General features: G+C 54.8%; 1 protein-coding gene and 1 non-coding gene across 2 annotated transcripts in view; both read right to left on the bottom strand.

Moving 5' to 3' along the window:
- Positions 1-747: 747 nt before the first annotated feature.
- SSH1 (slingshot protein phosphatase 1) overlaps positions 748-15,621 on the bottom strand; it is a 65,429-nt gene continuing 50,555 nt past the window's right edge. Inside the window, exons 12-15 of the mRNA XM_075996639.1 lie at positions 15,277-15,423; positions 13,582-13,782; positions 10,051-10,603; positions 748-7,031 (exon numbers count right to left, since the gene is read on the bottom strand). Coding sequence (XP_075852754.1) covers positions 5,769-7,031; positions 10,051-10,603; positions 13,582-13,782; positions 15,277-15,423 — 2,164 coding nt within the window. The 3' untranslated portion in view covers positions 748-5,768. The remainder of the gene's footprint in view (positions 7,032-10,050; positions 10,604-13,581; positions 13,783-15,276; positions 15,424-15,621) is intronic.
- LOC142863800 (U7 small nuclear RNA) lies at positions 1,339-1,400 on the bottom strand. Its single transcript, XR_012914438.1, has one exon. It is a non-coding gene; the product is annotated as a U7 small nuclear RNA (small nuclear RNA).

Below are 15,621 nucleotides of genomic sequence, written 5' to 3'. Positions count from 1 at the left end.
CAGATGATGTGTGTCCCATGCATCTCCCGGTCCCCCTGGCCCTTGGGCTGGGGCCACGTGACCAGGTCTTGCTGCACGGCATCCAGACGAAGGCAGGCAGATGAGAGTGAACGTAACTTCTCCCTTTCTCCCCTCACTGCACGGCTGGAGGCAAAGAACTCCAAGGCGGCAGAATTTGAAGATGAAAGCAGCCCTGCTTCCTGAGTCACCAAGGGAAGAGGGCCACCAAAAGCTGCCTGGTATGCAGTGGATTACGATTTGAACACGGGATAAGCCTGTGCTGTGTTCAGGGACTGAGATTCCCTGGGATCCCTGCCTCGGCGATCAGCAGTAATTAGTCTCCACGGTCCTCCGTCATCGGGTGTAGTGGGAGAAGCTTAGATGGTGTCTGGAGCACACCTCTGGCTTTATGATTCCTACGTGCTGGGGAAGAGAAGCCACCCAAGGTCCACATCCCATTCTGGTGGGTGACATTCTTTTGGTCCACAAAGGACCACCCGCAAATGGGCCTGCTCTTGCTTACTGACAAAATCAGGAGGAAAAAACCCAGTCCTGGGAGGAGCTAATATTTCTTCCTTTGGCTGTTTCTTTGGCCTATGCTGTCCATATTTCCTAGCACAGACCTTGGCACATGCACTGTATGAGTTCAGTAAGGACTGCCACGATGATGATGATGTAGTATCAGACTGTCCCCTCAAAGGTTAAAGGGGCAGTTTCCTTTCGTTTCAAATTCATAGTCATCAGGCATTTATAAAGAAAAAGTTTATTTCCATCACAAGAAGCACACACACTATATACAATACACACCAACAGAAGTAAAAAAAGTGCATTATGCATCTTCTACTGCAAGTTCACAGTACAAAAGATACTGCCTTTTAAATATATAATATAAAAAAAACAAGAAGAAAAACAATATAATAAAAAAACCCATCGATATCCTAACGAAACACACGGGAACCCACCGGCAGCTTCTGAGAAACCAAAGAACGACTCCTCTCGTGGAGCTCCTGGTTTTGGAGGGGGGAGGAAGGAGGTTTGGTCTGTACCTACATTTTGTTGCAAAAGAGCTCAATACATTAACAAAGAGGAAAAATAGGGTGGCCTAGTTGGTAATAAAAATCTCTATTAAACAAGAGTACAATCGTGCAACTGGGGCAAGGGGTGAGATGTGGGGCTCTGGTTCAGAGGTCACCCGGCATGTGCCACCCCCCAGCTGGCCAATAAACCAAATTACATTTTTTCATCGGCTCCTACGGGATACAGCACCAACGCCTGCCTTGCCTGCAGGAACTACCAGTGCCGTTTCTTTCTTTCTTTCTTTTTTTTTTTTTTTTGCATGGGAGTCTTCCAGTGAGGACCAGAAAACCTGCCAGACGAATTCTAAAAGAGCTGCCACACTTACCCCGTGCTGTTTCTAGCGAGGCTCCTTGGAACAGTCGTGAACGCACAGTGTAAAACTGCATAGCAGAATAAACACAGACCCGGGATAGGACGGGCTAAAGTCCCGATGCCAACCACTACCCACGAGACACAGTATCCAATCACGAACGATGAGACTTCCACCTCTCGCATAAATACATAGTATTTGTAAACTATTATTAAGGCACTCAATTGCAAAACAATAATTAACAAGTGTCGGAAAAGAGGGAGGAAGCAGCTACTATCTTCTCATGCAGCAAGGCCGACGGAAGGGACAGCAGGGGACCGACTGGTGATCCAGTCATGGGGACGCCTGCTGGAGGGAGTGACTGAGGCCAGGGCCGCAGCACCTACGGCAAGACAAGAACAGGGCAGTCTCTCCAGGTCAGTCACAGGATTCGCTCTGGAGCTCGGGTGACACAGCGTGCGTGGTGATGTGACTCAGGTTCTACCTACTCAAACAGATCTAGGCGGAGTGAACGCGTAGGCACAGGTAGTCGATTGCAGAGCAAGCAATAACAGGACGAGTGGCTGGGTATGGGGCCAAATGGAGGGCCTTCATCTTGCCTGTAACCTCGGCAGGAACCTGGGTGGCGGCATGGGGACAAGGGAACCTGCACCGTGCTGTCCAGACGTCACCAGGGTTCTGATCTACCTAGCTCTCTTGCCAGAGGTGAAGTGGGGTGTGTGTGTGTGTGTGTCTAGGGGGAGCCCCGATAAGTGGCCAGCCACCCAGCAGGGTTGCATGAAATGTATTCTGGCACCGAGAACTTCCAGCCAACACAAAGCAAGTGCCTCTTCCCACGCCTCAGGTGAGGTTACTTAATGTGATCTCTTGGCTAAATGATGCAGCATTTGTTCCCGTGAGGGAGACGTGGTCCCCAGGGGAGGGGCAGGATGCGTCCACTGTCCAGGATGGGCTGGCCCTGAGGCATGAGTCTGCAGACAGACAGGGTTGTCCCGCAGGTCTATTGTCCTCAGCCTCGGCTCCATCCTGCCACACCCTCTGGCCTTACACTAGGGGAAAGAGCTGTAGAACTGACCGGAAGGCTCTTTAGCGGATGGGAGCAGACTGGGACTTGGACAGTGTGGCTGTTTGGGTGCACCTGGGTGTCATCTGCAGGCTTGAGCAACAGGGCGCCACGGAGAAGGGCTTGCCACCCGGCAGTGAGCTATTCCACAGCCTAGAGGTTGGCAGGGCCCCCTGCGTTGACGGCAAGGAGGCAGACAGGGAATGCGGAGAGAAAGAAACCGCGTTCTTAGGAAGTTCCTGCAGCCGGGATACTGCTGGAAGGCCCTGAAGTAGCTACGGGACAAAGCGATGGAAATCGGCACCGGCCAATCACGATCAGAAGGCAGCCTGGTTCTTCCTCTCTGGGACCCCGTTATACTTAAAAAACCTCGAAGACAAGACCTTCCTGTTATGGCAAGGTGTCTCACTTTTGGCATGCCACACCAATTAAGGTGAGGTGGAAGATGAAATGCAGTGGAAATACACAGCGTATCAAGCTGATTTAGAAAATCTTCCTTTTTTTCCAAATCAACAAAGGCATTTGATGAAAATGACAAACACACACGCACACACACACACACACACACACACACACACCAATCAATGACTTGCACAGCACAAACCTCTGCCTGCCTCTTTCTTGTGCCACTTATGTTTGGAATTTTCTCTATCGGCTAAGATTACACACAAAGCATCCACCGAGCTAAGGGATATCTTATAGGACAAACTTTCTTTTCTGGGACCAGTATGAATTTGTCTTTGCCAAGGTGCCCCTAAGCCTGGCAGAACGCTCTTGTCTGGTTCACATAACATTTCAAATAGTCATTTGCCATATGTTTACGTGCAGCTTATTTGGGACTCCAGAAAAAAATCTTTGACCTTTATCCCAGGCCAGAGTATTTACCACCAAATCAAGAATGCTTCATTTTGTTCTGATGATGGGGACATTTAGATGTCGATATACTAGCTGTCCTCCCGAAAATGAATGGATAAGTTTGCCAAAAGCCAAAACGACCCACTTGTATTTGAAATCTTCCCCTCTACTCCGACTTTTTAGCTGGATAAGAAAAATTATGGCTTTGGAAATTAAAGTTTTCAAAAATATATCACTCCCATACACAGACATGGTTAAAAAAAAAAAACCAACATCAGCCTGCCATCACCACCACATTTATGGGATTATTTTGACACAACTGATCTGTCCCATAAAATTTAATTTGGCAAAACGTACTGAACTTGGTATTTTTTTTTTTTTTTGAGACCTTGCTCTTGTTGGCTGAGAGGGGGAAAAACCCACAGGGGTTTCAAGAATAAGTGGATAATCACCTTTTAAGGTGCTTTCAATTGACACTAATGGGAAACAAATTGCTAGAAAGTAAAATAAAGTATGTTAAAAAAAAAAAAAAAGAAGAAGAAGATGAAGAATCATACCAGGGAGAAACAGTTCCAGGAGAAAGGATTTTTGCAAAAGCTCTACCTGTGGGCTGAACTATGACCTTGCCTAGTTCCTGAAGATCCCACCTGGGGGGCTTTCCAGAACGGCCTGCTTTGGAGAACCCAGTTCCGACCAGTGCAAGATGGCAACTCACTCACTCACCCTTTCAGGATTTGGGTGGCCTTGAAGGCTTTCCCGGTTTCACTGAGCTAATCTGGCAGACCCAGAGGAGGGCAAGATGGGATTTCGGGAAAGCTCCAGCCAACGGTGTGCCCCCCACGGTCCCTCACACAAACAACTTCTCCACCTGCATGGGCGAGGCAAGCTGGGGTGGGCTGGCAAGGCCTGGAGCTGGGAGGAGGGAAGGGTCAGGGGTCCAGGAGGCAGAGGTCGTCTTCGAATCTGCTGTTTCTTCTGCAGGACCAAGGGCAGCCCTGTGTTGTCACATAAAACCAGGGGGCAGCAAACTTTGTAACAGATCTGATAGTAAATTATCTTAGGCTTTGTGGACCATGTGGTTTCTGTTGCATATTCTTTCTTTCTTTTTTTTTTTTTTTAACAACCCTGCAAAAATGCAAAAACCATTCTTGGTGGGGGGGGAGGGCGCATACACGATAGTTTGCCGATAACCCTGAATTGGACCTTCCTGTCTTCTTTCTACTGAGCTGCTGCTCTCTCTCTTCAAAATGCTTTCTTAACATTCTGTCTTGCCGACTGAGGCCAGATGAGTCCTCTGGTTCGAGCCCAGAGCCCGAGGTGGAGCTCACCTGGCTCTGAAAGGGGCCACCCAGAGAGGTGAGGCCAGGCGACAGACTCCTCATTACCATAGTCATCTCGGCTGCTGGGGAGCAGCAGGAAGCAGTATTCTCTCTGCAGCAAGGGCCACTGTGAACACCTGTGCCACTTGTCAACGGCCTCACTCCTCTCAGAGGGAACCGCTGACATCTCCATTCTCTCCCCAAACGTGAATAGACAGGGCAAAAACGAGCCGGAGCATCCGGGCTCCCAGCAGGACACTTGAGCACTTTCAAAACTTAAAGGCAGCCCCCTACGAGATGTGAGTGACAGCAGGTAGGGCTCACGAAGCTTGAGGGGCCCTTCCCCTCTACCTGGGGCACTTTCAACTTCAGCATTAGCGACGGCTGAGACCATCACACGGTCACATTTTCCCCACCTGAGCCCTGTGCTGGTCAAACACGCGGTGCCCAGCTGCAGCAGCAGCGGCACCAGGACAGAGCGCGCTCCGCCACTGCACGGGACGCCTCCGCCTGGTGACTCCACCTTGCCGTGTCTGGTGCCGTCGCGTTAAAAGTCTCGGCACGATCTGGGCTGCCAACCAAAACGCAGAACCCTAGAAAATTCTTCTTCTTCTTTTTTTTTTTTTTGGAAAAACCCTTTCTAACACAGCATCATTCCCTGGAACGAGCCTTGGTCATTCTTGCATTTAAAAAATAAAAAAAGCACAGCAAGAACAGAGAGGTAGGACTTATGTCGCCATCTGAGAGTTTTCCGAGAGGGCCACGAATGAGCTAGAACGTCTCCCGCGGCGACGCCGCCATGGCCACGACTTCTCTTCCTGCATGCTGCAAACGGAACGGTTTGCACGTGGGCGCGCGTCCGAGCACGTCCTGCCCAAGACTCGATTCTTCTCGAAAACGCGCGGGACTCGGGAGCGGGTCTTGCGGCTGCGAGCTCGTGGTTTCTGGTTCTCCCAGGCCACACGGCTGACAGCTCCCCTTTCTTCTTGCGCTACAAGTCCGTTATTTTCGTCTCTCCTCTTCCTCTCCCTGGCAAGAGGGGGAACCGTTTAAGGGAAGTCAAGATGGAAGGGGCCGGCCCACACCCGCAGGGAAAGGACGGGAGGGGTCATCTGGAAACTCGCGTCCCAGCGCAGCAGGAGGGTCAGCTTTTGCTCGCCCGGGAGGGGCTCTTCAAGTTTTCCGGGGCAGATGTCCCTGATGGTTTGGAGGTGGCAGGTGGGTTCCTCGGGGTGGCCTGGGGCTCGTGCAGGAAGGACGACTCGCTCATGGTGGCGTCATGGGAGTCGGCCACCGTGGACGGGTCGGCCTCGCTGGAGAGGTCTTCCGTGGAGAAGTTGAGACTCCCGAGCTTGGCCAGCGAGTGCGAGCGCTTCAGCGGGGACGAGACGGTGAGGCCCGCCAGCCGGAGCCGGGTCTCGATCTCCTGCGTGCGCTGCTTCACCAGCCCCGGCTTCCCGCGGACGCTGTGGATGCTGTCGCTGCTGGAGCTCCGGGTCAGGTTGGAGCTCATGGACGAGGAGGTGGGCGTGTAGCAGATGGTCTTCAGGAAGTCCTTGGAGAAGTGGCTGGTGTGATCCAGGCGGCAGAGGAAGGCAGGGGGGCTCCTCAGCGAGGCCCCGTCCAGGGGAAGGGGGGCAGCCTCTGCTTTCCCGTCGCTCCCGGCGGCTGCGGTGAGGCTGGGGAAAGGCAGGGGCCCCGGCGCCCAGAGAGCGGCGGGGCCCTGGCCCTCCTCGGGGATGCTGGGCTCCAGCCTGCCGGCCGCGCAGTCCCGGAAGGGGGCCGCCGGGTCCGCGGGCGCGCTCCTCAGCCTCTCCAGCTCTTTGGTGTGCTTGCGGACCAGGCCCGCCTTCTGCAGCTGGATGATGGACTCCTGGTGCTGCATCAGGTAGCTGCTGGCCGCCGGCTTCTCGGCCTCGCAGCTGAACAGGAGCCGCAGGTCCTTAGCAGGCTTCGGGTCTTTCCTGGGCGGCGACTCTTCCTTCACCACCTCCATGCTGGGAGGGTTCTTATCACAGTGAGAATTCTTCAGAGGGAGGGACTTTGGCAGGACTTTTGGGGCCTCTCTGGAAGGTTCCAAAAGGCTGGCTGGGAGCTCTGGGGCAGCTGCGGCCCCAGAGCCACTGGTGTCCGGCCTCCGCGAGCCGGCTGGCGGTGGGAGTGGGGCAGTCTCGGCTGGGCCGGAAGCCGGCTTCTCCAGAGCCCGGGCCCGGCTGGCAGTGAGGGCCACAGGGGAAGAGGTGACGTGGGGCAGGAAGGCAGGCTGGGTGCAGATGGCAGGGGCGGCGGGGTCCGCACATCGCTCCCGGAAGGCCTCCGAGGCCCCGCTGGCTGGAGGGTACATGCAGTCGGCGCAGGATCTATAGGAAGGCTTCACTTTGTTAAGGATCCCGAATATAGCATCGTGCTGCAAGGGGACAAGAACATCGTGAGAAGAGTGGGCCCCGGTGAGCTGAGACCGAAACTAGGAGGCGGAGCTGGGCCAGGCCCTGGAAGGGTGGCTCCTGCTTTATTTAGTGCAAGAATAGAGACTCCCCGGGACCCACCTGAGCCTGCACGACGCAGACGAGACAGGGCCTGGAGACAAAACTGCCCGGAAGCACGTGCCGAGGCCCTGGGCAGAGCTGGGGCTACACTCCAGCGTGGCCGGGGCAGGATGCCCAGGGCCCTCCTTCCCAACCCTGCCCCTGCCACCCGCACCGTGTGCTGTGACGCTCTTGCGGAACTTGGTCTCACTGGGAAAACAGGGTGACAACGCCGCATCACAGCACCGTGAGAATGACGTTAAATAGTGCGTGTCCCTCATGGAAACACAGAAAGGGGGCTCTTCCTTTCGCAGAGACTTGCACGTGGGGAGCACGCAGCCGGACAACACAGCCCCTCCTGTCCGGCAGGAGCACACTGTGGCTCCAGAGCAGCGCTGCCAGGCCAGGACGGGGCAAGATCACAAAAGGGAGGCAACGCCGCCGCAGCCGTCTCTTTCCCGGAGCTGTTCCGCCAGGAGATTCCCGATACGCGCTAAACCCGAGCCTCCCAGGCAAAGGGCTGATGCGGGTTTCCCGCACTTTCTCCCTGCTAGTGGGGCCTGGGCGCCGCCCCTCCCCTGGACTGTCAGGAGTGAACACCATCCTGTGTAGCAGCCTTAAGCCCCTCCCAAGGTAGAAAGTCTTGTGGGGGGCCCAATATTCGGGGAGTCAAAAGGATATGCAGCTGTTACTCCTGGGGGTAGGGTCGTCTGCAGAACCTTCTCTTAGGAACCCTGGGCCAGCTTCTGGGTCCGTCCATCAGTAGGATCTCAGTCCTCCTGACCAACTACCTCTTATTAAGGCCTGAATTCTTTTTTTTTTTATTCTGTCACCCAGGCTGGAATGCAGTGGTGCAATCATAGCTCACTACAGCCTCAAATTCCTGGGCTCAAGCAATCCTCCTGCCTCAGCCTCCCTAGCAGCTATGACTACAGGTGTGCACCACCATGCCCAGCTACTTTAAAAATTTTTTTTTAGGCAGGGTGCGGTGGCTCACACCTGTAATCCTAGCACTCTGGGAGGCCGAGGCGGGCGGATTGCTCGAGGTCAGGAGCTTGAAACCAGCCTGAGCAAGAGCGAGACCCCGCCTCTACTATAAATAGAAAGAAATTAATTGGCCAACTAATATATATAGAAAAAATTAGCTGGGCATGGTGGCGCATGCCTGTAGTCCCAGCTACTCGGGAAGCTGAGGCAGAAGGACTGCTTGAGCCCTGGAGTTTGAGGTTCCTATGAGCTAGGCTGACGCCAGTGCACTTACTCTAGCCTGGGCAACAAAGCGAGACTCTGCCTCAAAAAAAAAAAAAAAAATTTTAGAGTGGGGGGTCTCACTCTGCTGCCCAGGCTGGTCTTGAACTCGGCCCCAAGGGATCCTCCTGCCCTGACTCCCAAAGTGCTGAGATTATAGGCATGAACCTCAGTGCCTGCACCAAGGCCTGAATTCTTGACACACAAATTTTCGGAAGAAGGGAGACGGGAGAGAATCATCCACTCAACACGCATTCACGGAGCGCCTGCCTCAAGCCAGGACTTGCATCTGACTCGGGGGCTGTGGACCAGACACACCCCCTACCCCTCAGGAAGCCTGCTGGCCACTGGTGGGAACAGACCAGAAACTGTGACAAGGACGGGGTGGAGCTCACAGCCTCCAGAGAGGGAGGGAAGGCTGCCCCGAGGAACTGACTTCAGCTGAGCTTCTGGGGCCAGCAGGTGCAGGGCAGGCAGAGGGAGCGGCGGACAGGCCCAGCAGCTGCAGGGGACGAGGGCCCTGCGCAGGGTGGCAGGCTGGAGGGTGGGGTGAGGTGGGACACAGGCAGGAGGGCACGGAGCACTGCCTCCAACCGTCCTCGCCCCATCCTCGGAGCCACCAGTCTTCTCAGGCCCCGGTGGCCCCTCTCTCCCTCCAGCCCACCTGCCGCCCACGTCCAGAGGGGCCTGGCCACCCCCTGCTTAAAGCCCCACCCCAGGGCGTCCACCTTTTTGGCTCGTTTGTCTCCGTGGACATTTGCTCTTTGAGGGACCTGGTAAGCAGGGAACCCGAGAGGGATTAGGATTGGCGCGGAGTGCCTTTTACGATCTGGGTCGGTAGGTGGGACTCCCCAGTTCCGTCTGCACTACACCGAGATGCTGATGACAAAAGAGCTTTACGCTCTAATGCACCTGCAAGGATCCCAAGTGCTCCCACTTGGGAATCACGCCAAGGAAGGGGGGACACGGAGACCAGGCTGCACAGCAGCCCCCTCCAGGCAGCCAGCCTCGGCTCCTGGGTCCCACTGACAGAAGAGGGAAAAGTTTGGCTGCAACGAACTGCTGGCTCGGGAAGCACCAGGTGGGAGCTCGAACCCTGCCGCAGACAATCTACCCACCATCGCAGCTTCCAGAGACTCACGGAGCTCCGCGTTAGAGTCTGGGCTACGAGACTAGACACACTTGATGATGCTGAGGGCTCGTTACCGGTTTGGGGAAGGTGGTCACTGGTATTGCAGTTATGGTCCATGCTGGAGCCTTCAGGAATAAAATGATAAATCTGGGACTGGTTTCAAATCACCCAGGGAGTGTGGGAAAGAGGGTGAGATGAAGTAAGAACAGCCACATGTTGATAAAGGTTGAAGCTGGGTGGTGAGTTATTATATTTTGCATCTTACATAAGAAGGAAGAAACTGAGTTGGACGCCCTGCCCAAGATTGATCGAAGCACTCGGGGCGGAGGTGGCAGGCTGGGTTGGTGTCATTCCCGGCAGACCCCAGTGCACTATGTACACGTTACGTGCCCGATCAGCCAGCAGAGTCACCCTCCGAAATAAGCCCGAGGCTCCCTGCCCCATCCCTGGAGACAAGAGCTGCCGGCCCCAAAGAGGGGCGCAGCAGCAGGACAGCCCCCACACCCCGGTCCCGTGCCTACCTCAAAGTCATCGGGACAGCTCCTCTTGCTGTTGTTGTTGTTCAGGTTTTCCCGGTTGAGCTGGGCTGGGGGCCGCCCCCACCTCCCTGGTGCTGGGCCATCGTCCCTGTCCATCTCCTCCGCCTGTGGCAAGGAGCCCCTCCGGGCTGCAGGGCTCCCGAACTCTAGTTTCCTCCTGGTGTCCCTCTCGCAGAGACCGGGGCCCTCCTGGGGACGCCTGGCTGTCCCGTGTGCCTCCGCTGGCTGGGCTGCGTCCTCCGAAAGCGCGTCCCTCTCGAGGCCCTCGAGCTGGGCTGAGCTGCCGGTTTCACCGTCGGGGGGAGAAAGGAAGGGGTCTGAGAGTCGCCGGAAGCAGCAGGGGAGAGCGGGCCCTCCAGGCGCCCTGATGCCCGGGAAGCCGGGCTGGCCCGTGTCCTCCAGGCAGGGCAGCCGGGTCTCCAGGGTGCTGTCCAAGGTCTCTGGTGAGAAGCTGCCAGGTCCCCCAGGGCCATCCGCAGGCGGCTGGAGGCTGCTCTCTGTCTGCTGCCGCCACAGCTTGTTGTGTCGCTGTTTGCTATGGGGACAGAGGGCAGGGGAAGGTGAGCAGGGGAGGACAGCACCCAGAGGGGCCTGGGGGGAGAGGCATGGGGGTGAGCAAACAAAGGACAGCCCGAGGTCGCGGCTGGTGGCAGGCTCTTGCTTACGTAAAGCCCCTCTGTCCACCTGTTCCCAGGAAACACAAGGATGAGAAAAAGCACGAGGACCCTGAATCACCATGGCTTGCATTTTGGGAAGCCTCACGTGACTTTCAGTCGCATGGGGACAACGTGACGGGGACACAAAGGGGGTCTAGGCGTGTCCTCTGTGCATCTGTGTTTCTGCTAGCTCTTTCTGTGAACCCAGTCACTTCACTATGTTCCATCTGTCAGTTTCTCCATCTGTCAGATGCGAATAACAACCCTCTCCCGCCCACGCTACAGGGAAATCGAGGGGATGAAAGCAGAGAGTGCGTGAAGATCTACACACGCTGCCGAAGCCACGTAGACACGTGCTGCACACGAATGCATCTGGGAAGAGCCCAGACAACTGGAAATATCTGTTTAGGTCAGAGGGATTACAGAATACTATTGCTTTCATGATATCTTTTTTAAAAAACACAAGGCAAAAAAAGAAAGAGAGAGAAGTTTATAGTGAAATAGGGTCACTAAGTCACCCCCCGGGACCTTAAAGTAAGGCCAACATCATGGGGTTGTGAGCGTTAAGACAATATTGAAAGAGGCTGGGCGCGGTGGCTCACGCCTGTAATCCTAGCACTCTGGGCTAAGGTGGGAGGATCGCTTGAGCTCAGGAGTTCAAGACCAGCTGAGTAAGTAAGAGCAAGACTCCATCTCTACAAAAAACAGAAAAATTAGCCGGGCATGGTGGCGCATGCCTGTAGTCCCAGCTGCTCAGGAGGCTGAGGCAGGAGGATCGCTTGAGCCCAGGAGTTTGAGGTTGCTGTGAGCTATGATGACTCCACTGCACTCTATCCTCAGCGACAGAGTGAGATTCTGTCTCAAAGAAAAAAAAAAACAACAACAACAAAAAAACGAGAAGGAAACAGACACGCGATGGGAACACACGGTTTGCTACTGCTCTTTAGTCCAAGGGCCTGTCACGATCCTTCACTGCTGTTTGCTCTGTGCTCGTCCCATGGAGCTGTGATCTGAGATAAATGTCCTACCGCCACGAGCCCAGCCTGGAGAGCCCCGGTCAGGCTATAAAGAGCCCTGACGGCAGCCGGCCTGACAGGCTTGGGGAGGGGACGGCAGGATGCCGGCTGCTCCTGCAGGCCCTGCCTGGGGACCTGCCTAGCCACCGTCTGGTTGACAGTGAAGAGCCCCGAGACGGCCAGAGCTGTTCTCCAGACCCCGCTGGACCCTGCCAGGGCGCTCCTGCACCCCCAAACTTGGCCACGAAGCCACTGGGCTTTAGCCTGCAGCTTTCTTCCAACACGGACCAGAAATGCTCCAGGGAGATCTGCTTCTCGTCCGAATAGGAAGGGGAGACGGGGAGAAAGTGAGTCCCAGTGCGAATCTTCTGGGGGTCCCTGGAGGCCCCCCCCACCCTGGGTGGGCAGGATGAACTCAGGACCTCCCCGTGCTGACCACCCTCTGCGGCGCACAGACCTGCGTGTGTCACTACCTTCTGCTGTCCACTGACAGTGTGATGGGTGACAAGTTAACCCACTCCTGTCCCCGGAAAAGGGGGACAGCTAACCTGTATGCTGCAGACCTTTTATGGGGTGGGAGTTAGAGATTTTTGAAAGAAGCTACAGTTATTACTTACTGGGAGCCAGGTCTGGTAAAGGATCTGTCAAGGTAAACTTGTACAGGGCTCACGCAAACCTCAAAAAAACCCTATCAGGTGGGTATGCTTTTTTTTTTTTTTTTGGCCAATTTCTTTATTTTGGTAAACTATGCATAACATAAAATTTTCCATCTTGATCACTTTTAGGTATACAGTTCAGTAATAATAAATACATTCACGATGCTGCATGAGCATCCCCACCATCCGTCTCCAGAGCTCTTTTCATCTTGCAGAACTGAAACTCTGACCCCATTAAACTTGAGGTCCCCCTCCCCGCCTTCCCCAGTTCTATCTTCTCTCTCTAGGACTCTGACTCTCGAAGGACCTCCTGCAACACGCAATCACACAGTACGTGTCCTTCCGTGACTGGTCTATCTCACTCGGCACAGGGTCCTCAAGGCTCGTCCGAGTCAGAATCCCCCTCCTTTCTAAGGCCGAGTGACAGTCCCACCATATGGGCGCAGCACGTTTTGTTTGTTCATTCATCTGTCAGTGACCGCTCGGGTTGCTTCCACTTTGTGGCTGCTAAGTAGTGCCGCTATGAATGTGGGTGGACAAACATCTCTTTGAGACCCTGCTTTCAATTCTTTTGGGGACATATGCAGAAGTGGAATTGTTGGCTCGCACAGTAATTCTAGTTTTAGTTTTCTGAGGAGCCACCACGCTGTGTCTCAAAGCGCCTACTGTGTTAAAATCCGCATCGAGGTGGGCACGGATTCTTAACTCAGGAGAGGAAACTGAGGCTCAGGGAGACCGACCCGCTTGCTCTAAGTCGCCCAGCTCACCTGGTAGAGAGACCCGTCTGGCTCTGCAGTGCTGGGCCCTGTCCCCCAGCAGAGCCAGTGCACAGGGCTGTGCAGGAAGCAGATGCCCAGGACCTGGGACAGACACATGCCCGCACCACGCACGCTGACAGGGACTTGCTTTGGACCAGAAGTTGGGCACCGTTCCCCGCGGCAGCTGAACCAGCTTTATGTGTGTGCCAACAAAATCAAAACAGATCCCTCCTGGAAACGGCTAATCAGAGCCCAAACAATAGTTGTTTTTCTCAAACTGGCTCCCCGAGAGAGGCGGGATTTTTGGCTGCGGAAACCCAACGGGAGCACGCTCAGATCCTGCCACGGGCGGCCCAGCTTGGCGGCGGGCGGAGGCTGCTCCAGCTGGGCCAGCCAGTCCGTCCCCCTCTGCGGGCTTGGCACCCACCTGGCGTCCAGGATGCCTTCGTACTCAGACAGCTGCCGCATGAAGCCCGCGTTGGGCCGCGTGATGCTGCGCTTCTGCTTCACGTAGTTATACGCCTTCTCCAGGGGCCAGCCGAATTCCTTCATGGCGTAGGCGATGACGGTGGACGCGGACCGACTGACGCCCATCTTGCAATGCACCAGGCACTTGGAATGGTTCCTCCTGCGGGCGTGGGGACGGGGATGGCGGGGGTCCCCAAAGCTTCAACTCTCAGCTTCAACTCTCAGCTTCATTCTCTCAGCTTTTACTCAACTGCCTTTTTTTTTTTTTTAAAAAACCCTGAAGAAGTTATCTCACTGCCTGAAACCTCCCCGTGTCCTAATGTTTACATGCCTGCACACCCTCTAAAGGAAATCACTTTGCTGCAAAACCAATTAGCACACAATGAGAAATCAAGAGAAGTCTGTTCTGGCCCAGCCAAGTTTTGCAAGGAGAGCTCCAAAACTTGGCCGCCTCCACCGACAAAAGTGGGAACCCACTTCCCACGTCGCTGGGACAGGCTGAGGGAGACCAGAAAAACCCTTTCCTGGGAAGCAGTTGGGCAGCTACAGGGATTTCTGCAAAAGCCACTCAGCTGCTACAGCAGATGGAGACGGTGAATGAGTTACTGTGGAAAAATGGGGTCAGCGGAGTGAAGCCGGCAAGGCCCCGGGGAGAGCAAGACACTGGTCAGACGGGAGTGCCAGGGAGCAGGAGCAGGGGTGGGACAGCCAGAGAGGGACAAGCCAGGGGAGGAAGATGAGGCTGATCTGTTGTTTGCAAGGAGGCAGGACTGGCCCAGGCGTGGCTGATTCCCCAGATCCAGACCCAGCAAGGCCGGCAGAACAGTGTGTGTCTAGGTACTGCTTGCTCAAGAGCGCAAGAGACTGCCAGGCTGGGACGGGTGGCACCTGTGACACTGTATTTGTACAGAAGGTGGCCCCACCAGGAGGGAGCAGGCTCCAGCTTCCCATACCCCAAGCTTGCAACTCCAAACCTCAGCGCCTTTTTTTGTTTGTTTGCTTTTGGACTGCTGTTCTGAAAGTCTCCCTCAAGAGTGTCCTGAGTCTGTCCCCTGGGATTTCGAGAGAACTAAGGTCACTTTACGAAGCTTTGACCCAGAGGAGCACAAAGCAGAAGAGGGTGGTTTCTCTCGACAGCCTCTCAAAGGGTTCTCTCTTTCTGTTCTTGACTCCAATAAGGCACAGTTGTTCCAGAGCAGAATAAAACGGGGACAGGAGACGGGTGAGACCAGACTGTCCCACCCCACGTGACGCTCACTTGAGGACAGAGACGGGCCATGTTCTGCGGGGAGGAGTCCCAAAGGAGCTCTGAGCCTAAGTCCCTCCCCTGCCCTCCTTTGGCTCAGCGACTCCCCAGGGCCTGAGCCCCTCAGAGCGTCCACTTGGTATCGGATCTTTGCCAGGAACCAGTGCAGATGACAACCGGGGCCAAACGTCACAATCATGGACAGGTGGGAGAGTCACCTGGTTAGGCTTCTACCTGGAGAGGACGGACAACTTTTGCCCTCTGGTGTTTGGGGTCCTGCGGCTAAAACCAAAGGTCCATCGGCCATCCAGGCCCCTCAAGCCAGGTGACATCTGTGTCTGGGGTCCCCAGCAGTTCCTGCCCCCCCCTCCCCACCTGCCAGCCAGCCTGGCTTCCCCGCCCACTTACTTCGCTTTGTTTATGAAATGATACGCTTCGTTCCAGTGGGCGAGCAGATCTGTCGTCTCTTCGTCATAGACGCGGATGTTATGATATGCAAATAAGCCAGGGAAAAAATTATCGATTTCTCTAGTAACATTTAAAATGTAGTCAACCCTGCAGTGAGGAAAAACAAAAAACAAAACACAAACAAACCAAATTTGGAGAATCAGGATGAGGAACTATAAAAAACAAAGTAATGAAACACTGGCAGAGAAAAAAAAACATTACATATGAACAAAGGGTAATACCTTCGTGGTGGAACTTTTGTTTTTCCTTAATGGTAATTTTCTTTGTGTTTTCTAAATGCCCTCT

The sequence above is a fragment of the Microcebus murinus genome, chromosome 22 (assembly GCF_040939455.1).
Source record: "Microcebus murinus isolate Inina chromosome 22, M.murinus_Inina_mat1.0, whole genome shotgun sequence".
In the NCBI taxonomy this organism is placed as follows: Eukaryota; Metazoa; Chordata; class Mammalia; order Primates; family Cheirogaleidae; genus Microcebus; species Microcebus murinus.
The sequence above is the reverse complement of the archived record's forward strand: the minus strand, read 5'-3'. Positions and strand labels throughout refer to the sequence as shown.